Below are 9,255 nucleotides of genomic sequence, written 5' to 3'. Positions count from 1 at the left end.
ATGTCAATAACATTCTGTTTTAATTGCCAAACATCCACTCTGAGAGGTTTTCAGCTGGTGTACTGCAAGCATTTTTGCTATTCTTGTCAACACACTATCAACAGACCTGACACTTGACAGTAAAATAAATGCACGAGTTTCAAAGGCCAGCGTGGCACCTGGTTACCTTGAGAAAAGCGTCTGCACAAATCACCAAATGTGCATAGACACTGCCATTGTACTGTCTTCATTACTGTACAGAAGCGAGATCTGGACTCCACATGAGTGGGAACTTCGGGCTTTTGACGGACGGTTCGTGCAAAACCCTGAGGTTAAAATGCGATGGTGGAATCGTGAAAATCGAAGTTCTTCGTAGAGCAAACCCTGCTGGGACTGAGCGTGGTCAAATTTGGAAACCGCTCCACCGATTAGGTCACTTTGAACGACTGGCCTAAACTAGAATCCCAAAACAACTTATTTTAGGTCAGTTAAACAACGAACCTTGAACTCGGAGATGCCCAGAAATTCGCTGTTTAGTTTTTGTGTACGTTTGGAAGACTATGATTGACATCTTAGGTCCTGCGAGGAACTGCCGCTAGACCGATCGGCATGGATGGAAGCTATCCAAACAGACGCCAGAAACTTTGCAATGTTAAAAAACAAGCTATCCTTTTGGATTATCCCAACGAAAGCCTCGTCAGTGTGAACTTGCGCAAAATGCACAACCGTATGCCTCAATTGGATAGGTTTGTGTGCCACAAGCGTATTCACTAGTCCACCAACAAAAGAGACCGTCCGGAACCCGTGTTTGTTGCGTTTTCTAACGACCAATTGCCCGATTTTGGAATGAAGTACGAATGGAATATCACCAGCTATCTACTGCCACCTTGATGGTATCACTAGGTGGGTTCCGGTATCACTTGAATGGTACTGCACTAGCAGGAACTCTATAACTTTGAGATTAACAGATAACCCCGGTAACTGGTGCCCTTGTCCATTGGTAGGCCATCGTGTTTAAGTGGTCTGGTGGCTTGCGACAGGCCTCTGCACTTTCACTCACCGATCTTATTCCCTGGGGTTAATGTTACCGCTAGAGGCCTACGCGCATCCTGATCCGTGAAAACCATCTGTGGTTTCCTACCATACTTAAGGGAGCTGACCATTGTTGACCGATAAATCCTATTCGGATGGCGGTCATTGATGTGTGTCAACTCCAATGTACTGTTCGTAAGTGTTTTCGTCAGGCTAGCCAGCGGACAATTCAAGGTGTGTACAAGCCGTACGACCGGACATTAAGAAAAAGTAAGCTAATTTAATCACATGGAGCACCACTTAGCGATAGCGCTTCGGATAGCAACTTAGAACCGTCAGGTAAACTTTGATACAAACCTTACAACCAAAGCTTGGTGTACTGATTCACTAGTTAGTTATTCACACTTATGTGTAAAGTTCTGAGAGTATTATCGACCATCTGGTCTAGCTTGATTCATCATTCAAAAGCGGTTCAAAGGCGACAGGCCGTACGTGGCATGACAACGCTATCGCAAGACCGTATGTCAAAAGTGCACACAACATACTACGCATACTAGTTCGGAACATGCGTGACCATCATAGCGATCAAATGAACCAGTTTTCGGCTAACTGCGTTAACTCAATAAAAACTACCCTTGATGAATGAAATTTGTGCAGTCCCATTTAAAGTAACCTTCATGCATTCACCAGCATTTTCCTCATAACCCCACACAAACCCTTAGAACTCACTTCCAAGGTGGCCCACTGACGTTTAGGAATGGTTTGAGAACAAACTCGAAATACCGAGAAGAACAGCCCATTGATGGGGCTACTTTCCACAGACCCCAAAATGTCCACATACTAAACCTCACATCGCACCAATTCCCTTTTTTGTGTACACCACAGACTGTAGATTTAGAACTCCACTGAGGGGAGGGGCCACAAAATGACTCCTGTCTGAGTTAAAGACCTGAAAAATATCTGAAGGATCTCCGGAATTCCCGTTAAAGGCGTAAAATGTGGGAGCTATCGCGGTGGATATAGAGGCCTAGGACCACTGGACAGTCAAAAATGGACTGGTAGACTGGCAGTGGAGATTCAGATTGGCTGTTAAATACTATAATGTGTTTTAGGAGACAAAAGACAGCCGGAAGAGCCACGGAAAACGAGATCTTCCTCATTTCTAATTGCAAGACTGGGCTTTGTGGTTTCCTAGTGGGGTTCTTATGTACGTGTGTCATAGAATGACAGCAGATTGAATTTTTGTACCGGGGTTTTTACATGTGATGGCTAAAACATGTTCAAGCTGCGAATCTCATTTACTGTGTTCAAGGTCATCTCTTGGCACCTTCTGGCAATCGTGGAAGGCCGCAGGCTAAAGCAGTTAACAATATCGTTTCATTTTACGAAATTAGACTGTTGTGTTACACTCCTAAATGTAGTCGTGGCCCCAATTCATGTTGATGAAATTCTAGTCAGATGAACGGCTTCAAAAGAAGGCGGTGGGGATGTAGGTTGATAATGACTTTCGAAAACAGTTCAGCTTACAGTATAATAAGACACATTTTTGGTATTGGAACGATCGTTTCCTAGAGGAATGCTGTTGGTCCGGAGGGAGCTTCGGCAACTGTAAAGGTGTTCAAGAAAACAGAATCTTAAAGACGGGATTTCATGACGTTGTTGTACACGTGCAAATTTCTTCACCATTGCAAGTTCATTCACTTCCGGTTTTTGAGCTACAGTGACAGTGTGTTCTAGTAAGTGGTGCCAGCAGCAGCCGCCCCATCCTGAAGACAGCATGATTTTCAATTTAGTGACATCACTTCTCTCGTTACCCATCACCAGCTTGTATGAGCAAAAAAAATAATCTAACAGAACTACTGTGTTTAATGTGAACGCAGAATGAAAAACATTAGTTTTTGAAAAATGAAATGAAAATCCCCGTTACAGCGGCGTTTCTGGTCGTGTTCTGATATATTCCGCCAGTTTCGGCTTCGCCTTGAGCACCTCCTGTTCGAGGGCTAATAATTTTGGATAATGTTTTCCCAGAAATTCGGGATCATGTTTGCGTACATGATCCATGGATGTCAAAAGGCATATATCTCCAAGGGTTACTTTGTCACCCGCAACAAACTTGCCCCCGGATTCAGAAATTGACTTGGAAATAAGCTGCAAAAGAAATGAAATAAAATAGACCAGGATTTCAACGGGCGTTTAACTGAATCTCTTGTAATGTCAAATAATATATGAAGTTGGAACTCACGTCAAGCATTTTGGGCACCGCCTCACTCATTGACTTCTTAAGCATTTCTTCCTTTTGGTCTGGTGGAGCGAAAAAGGCGGTGTAAAACTCTTTGTCCAGATCGGCACACTGTAAAAGAAAAGGTTGCTTATAAAGCATTCGATATTCTAAGCAGAAGTTATTGATTATTCGTCACAGGTTCTTCTCGATCTGGGACACATTAGGCAAGTGTAGTCTTCAAAATCCATTACCCTTTTTGTCTGGCTTTTTTTCACAGAGGATGAGCATTCGGTCAGCTGATGGTGTCAAGCACACATGAGTGTTTGTGCAGAGTCCCCGGGAGTCTTTAAACTGATACCTCCCTCTCTGAGTTGACTGGAGGTTTGGTCCAAAATAAGGATGAAACTCTGTTTATCCATCAGCTGTATAACGGTGCACAGAAATGGAACTAAATTATGTACTAACAGCGGGTTGCGTTGTTGAAATATTTCTTCAAGCTACAGCAGCTTCGGTTGGTGATAACTACCAAGAACCAAGACCCTCGCTACGGGCATCTGCACAACAGACTGTCTGGACAGCGTGTCACACCACCTTTTGTAGGAAATCTTCCGTCTTCTATCTAACTTTCCGAATAAATTGTATTTGCCTACCGATTCTGAAAGCCTCCTCTGTTTGCAAGAATTTCCCACACTTATGCGTGATCGTTTGAAAAAACTGAACAGTCCATTGGTAAGCGTCCCCGTTCTCCAGTCGACGGATTATCGTTTCCTGGTAGTTTTTTTCCATAACTCTTGATGCCCGAAAATCGTTAACGAAATGTGTGTCTATGGTTTCTCGGTTTCCTGTCTCGTACTATTAAGAGGCACAGGCTTGGTTTTTTCTGAGTTAGATAGAAGAGTGCTGGAAGCCATAAATTTAGCTATCCAGTTCTCGTAACAACAGTCGGTGAAGTAAGATCAGCTTTATTCAACCATACTTCGCAACCATTTGTCATGTCTTGTCCTGTTTAGGATGATTTTTCATCGTATTTTGGAGAGAAAAAATTGAAGCTACAATGTTGAATATAATGCCAACCGTTTGTACATTGGCCATGTTTGGACGTGAGCGCTTCCTTGTGGAGACGACGGCCACAAAAATGGTGGGAAAGTTGAGCCAAGAATTTGTCTACGGAAGGAGGTTTCCAATAAACGGGAAAAGATCTATTTACAACACATTAAAGTACGAATACTCTTAGTCATCCCTCTGTTAGAGATATCTATTGGAAGTAAGCTTATCTGTTGGAAGAGCAAACAGAAGGATATTAGAGTAGAATCATAGAATAATTTCAACTCTTTATCAAATCTACCTACCTCTCCAATCATTCGTTCAACGTTGTAATATTCCTCTTCAGAATCCCCCATCATGTTGAAGCGTTTGGCCAGCATTCGTGCAATCGCCATGCTCTCCACATAATTGACTACTTCTTTGGCTTTTTTCACTTGGAGCAGCGGTACTCTGCTTCCAGGGATTTGGTTTCTACGTTCAGGCCATTCGTTCATACCGAAACGCACGTCCTCAAAGTGGACGCCGTTTGCATGCAATATCATCCTGATTGCTTCGGCTCGGGCACGAAAGTGAAAGTAAAATAGCTGTTCATGGTGGTATAAACGAGAAGGAATAAGAATTACAGTGTGTAAAAACTGTATGGTTTTACGGGACCACTAAAGCTAAAATTAAAATGGCCTGGGTGGATAACATTGCTTTAAATCGACGCATCTTTGCTGAACTGGGGGGCTTGCCATTCACTAGAGCGCATTAAAGCTGTCTGTCGGATAAATGGCGAAATCTCTGCAAGCTGATTGCCAAACTCCGCGAACATATCAACGGTCACGTGAACATCTATCAGGACAACTTGACAGAATCAAACATTCAGTTGTGAACTGAACGCGAATCTTCATGCAACTGCGCGACATGAGTTCCAAACACATTTGTCGTTACCATTAGGCTGGTATTCAGTATTGTATTTAGCATTGTAATTATCGCTTCCTTTGATGGTTATAATCTCCTGTCAGGTTCCATACACAAGCAGTCAGACGATTCGCCGAATAAAGCAGTGGCCGGTAAGGAAATATTCTTATCGAGGACAAGCTTAATACCACAAGACCTAACACGCTCTGGCAGCAAGGCCACATTTAGTGAGAAATAGCTCTTTTAAGGGACAATTTCATCGACTGCGGATTTTTTCGGCTGCACTAAGAGGAAACAAGGGGCGCCAAAACCAAAGTAAAGCAAACGGTATTAGCCGACTAGCTGTCATGCCAGTCAAAGGAAAGGCTGAGATCTCGCCACATTGTCCAAACAAGATAGGAATAACCGGAATGCTGGGATGGGCCTTTCGGTCAGTAGGTTCACGCCCAAAACACTGAGCGACAACCAAAATGGAGGAAAGTTTGGGTTCTTTTAACTGCTGATTCATTTTCTCAGAAGAACAGCTTCAGTTTGCATGTCTTTTTTCTCTGATACATAGTCGCCTGTTCTGTCGACCGGTTGATGCAAGGCGCGTTAGTTACGGATATTGGTAGCGAGGCCACGTCATTGGATCGACCTATCGATTTGGTTTGGTCAGTGGCTCAGTCCAAAATTCTCACGTGTGACACCATTCGTTGGAACAAACAAACAATTAATGACCAATGATAACCCGCAGCTTGTCACTCATCACTTTTGATACATCGTTGTGATCAGGCACATTATTTAGTGTTTCTGAACTAAGTTTATCGGGTGGAACGGAAACCTCTGGCTCCTAACCAAACAGACAACAGTAGCGGAGCAGCGATTGATTAATTTCCATTTTTTACTTGTAAACCTTGTAAACGGATGAGCAATAGTACTGAATAAATCCGAGAAGTTCACCTCCACCGAAGCGACATGGTGCATTACACGGTCCTAAAGGCTTTCCAACACAACCCTACTCAGTGGATATGCTTGTATGCGGTTGATACTTGTCATTTGCCTCTAGCATGGATTACATTTTGATGTTCTCAGACGGTCTGTCCTACAGGACAATATATTGCGTCATCATTCGCCTCCTTTGACCGGGGAGGTAAACAAGTCGTCAATATTAAAATGTCCCATAGAAGCCATTTGACTGACTTGCCATTATAAGTTTGACCAAAGCGTCAACACTGTTGGATTGGCATCATTCGATTCTGGAGCAGCCCACTACCCTGCACTCAAAGTAAGTATAATAAATGACCACAGACTGATAAGTCCAATGCTCGAAATCCTAATTTTGCTATGACTGAAACCCAGCCAAATTTGGAATCAAGCAGCTGGTAGCATTCAAAAAACCGGGAAGAGTAATTAAAGAAATCTCTGAAGAACAACAGGCCTGAAATGTTTCTATTCTTCTACTAATATTGGGTACCAAAACATACGACGAAGCCATTGCTAACTTAAAATTTCAATACATGAATGAATCCGGAAAAACAAAAACAAAATGACAAATTTGACATTATAATTATCTGTTAGCCTGAATGTGAGTGAACTGAACAGTGAGGGATCTATTAGTAATGTAATATTGAAGCCGAAGCTGTTGTCTAGCCTTCAGTGAACGTGAGTTTCTGGACATACTTGAAGAACAGAAAACAGAATGGGATTCACAAACGATCAAATGTCCAAATGTTTTGTTTGTGGTTGTAAAATGACGTTATGGGAAATGCGGACTACGCAACCTGCAGTCCGAATATGATTTATATTTAAACTGTCCGCTCAAACTGAATAATGGCGTAACTCGAGGCTTAGTTTCCCTTGTCGTGACCTCAATTTATGAATAGTACACGGGGGATTGTCCACGCTGAAGCGCCCAGAAATAGCCTCTTAACGACATTCACTTCAGAGCCGATATCTCCTCTCAGCCCGAGGTTAATGGGCAAAACTAAGCGAAACTAAGCAGGTCAGCACACTCCACAGAAGGACCGAAAGCATGGCGATTAAATTGCATTGAAATTAATCTGGGGACAGGGCAGAAGCACAAAATAGGTTTTGATAAGAATATCTGATACATTCTGAGCCATCTATAAGGAACATCTTCATCGTGCAACTCTCTTCAAAATCTCAATGAACGTTGTTCTCCACAAGGCAAAGAAACACCGAGAATGAGACCTAGTATTCTACAAACTTATGTCATAGGTTTCACTGTCAGGCGGTGCACAAATTTCTCTCATAATAAGTAATAGCAATACCAAATAATTTGTTCACCAACCGTGTAGTGTTCATCGGCCATGTTGTCGCGGTCTCCAAGCGTCTACTGATCAAGCTGATTGACGTGCTATTATATATATATATACGCGTACGAGGTCAGTAACTAAATCCAGGACAGAACATCAATCGATGCACTCTCATCAACTGTGCTCTCTACTGACTGGTGGACGACGTCTTTCTGTTTTTGTGTGCATTGTAATTAGAGTGGTGCGTGGTAGACTGACATTCACAGTGCTAGAGAACACACCTGATACGGACGTAAACAATACAGCAGCGCTCAACCATTGCACTGATCTGATTCTAAGCATCCTTGTTTCCTTCTGAGAATTCTACCTTTTCTATGATCTGATTATTTACAGAAATGGCTACCCAAACATTTTATAATCAGAATTGCACCAGACAACAATCGTGTTCAACACCTTACCCACATCGTATAAGGTCAGTGGATTCCCAGATCAAAACTGAGATTAGCCCCGATATGTAATGCATTGTCGTATGTGTACAAGGATGAGATAGTAAAATGGTTTTGGAAAGGAAAATACATCGGAATTGTGGCGAGGTTCAGTACCATAGAAACCAGAAGCGTGTTCTGTTTTGGCCCAGGTGACTATGAATGAAGGCAGTTAAATGGCACTTCCTAAATTCAAGAGGTACTGAAACCGCGAATATCGCATCATCATACTGGCAAAACAGCATTCCGAGCAGTTTAGGAGTGGCGAGTTCACACCTGACCTAACAAAATCCAGCAAAGTGTTTTTGAACATTTAAATGTAAAATCGTTAGGCTACAGAGAAAAGCACTTGATTTATTCGGTTGTAAAATTTTTGACGGTCAGCCTGATTAAAGAGTCAGTAAAGCATGGCGGTTTTATAGGATACCTTTTGCGGATGGTGTAATCCGGCGTTCAGACACCTTCTGCAGTTACACAGTCCCATATATGGAATCTTGTCTGTTCGGCCACACTTTCGATGAATGCGAACTGTAAACTGGGCTACCACACTGCAATGCAACGAAAATTGAAATCCGCTGACCTTGTTTTCAGGGCGACGAACCCTCAGTTTGTTCTCACTCTTTTATTACATGAAATCATACAAAAAACTTGCCCTTAGCAACTGAAGATCAACAATGAATGCCACGGAAAACATATTGAGCAACACAGATTCCGTCCGTTGGAGGCTCAGGGGAATTGCCTCACCCTACGACTACGGCAGCCGCTAACTGATTCCCTGATGTAGTAAATCACGATTCCTGTTTCGTTCCCGCATGTTCTACATTTTTATCCACCTGTGAATTTAGTCAGGGATAGGACGAACGGTAAATTCGTGCTCTCAGTCGATGTGAAACGTATTAGAGTGAGCTCTCGGCTACTCATTTTGCCGCTTAACATTTTATCTATACGCTGGACAGTCGGCCATTGGTGGTCTTCATTGCTCACAAGCCTCCGATATTTGGTTTTGAAAACCCCTAGGACCAAGGCTGCGGTTGACACCGAGCTCCAAAATAGATAAGAGCCTCGGATTTTTGGCCAATCAAATGAGTAGACAGTTATATCAAGAAAATGTATTGCGAGAATTCCGACAAATACAGTTCAGATCGTAGTTCTCCAAAAAATATTCGGCGTGAGTCCCATATGGATAACCTAAGGACGAACTTTGTTCAGCGTGCGTCACCAGTCTTCCGAACAAGATCCACTGTCAGTACGAGAGACAAGATCTTCTCAATGATTGTAGAAACTTGCTTCGCGTGGTCAATCATCACTTGTGATGTCTTCACGCGGGATGACT

The 9,255-nt window shown here is 42.7% G+C and overlaps 1 protein-coding gene across 1 annotated transcript; it reads right to left on the bottom strand.

Annotated features, from left to right (window-relative positions):
- Positions 1 to 2,856: 2,856 nt before the first annotated feature.
- T265_00847 (hypothetical protein) lies at positions 2,857 to 7,536 on the bottom strand (the record flags this gene model as incomplete). The annotated part of the gene is made up of 4 exons (XM_009164742.1): positions 2,857 to 3,159; positions 3,254 to 3,361; positions 4,582 to 4,860; positions 7,473 to 7,536. 4 exons carry the CDS (start codon positions 7,491 to 7,493, stop codon positions 2,935 to 2,937), a joined length of 633 nt encoding a protein of 210 aa, XP_009163006.1.
- Positions 7,537 to 9,255: the final 1,719 nt, after the last annotated feature.

The sequence above is a fragment of the Opisthorchis viverrini genome (assembly GCF_000715545.1).
Source record: "Opisthorchis viverrini unplaced genomic scaffold opera_v5_9, whole genome shotgun sequence".
NCBI lineage: Eukaryota > Metazoa > Platyhelminthes > Trematoda > Opisthorchiida > Opisthorchiidae > Opisthorchis > Opisthorchis viverrini.
Note: the sequence above shows the minus strand (reverse complement) of the source record. Positions and strands in the feature narration are given on the sequence as shown.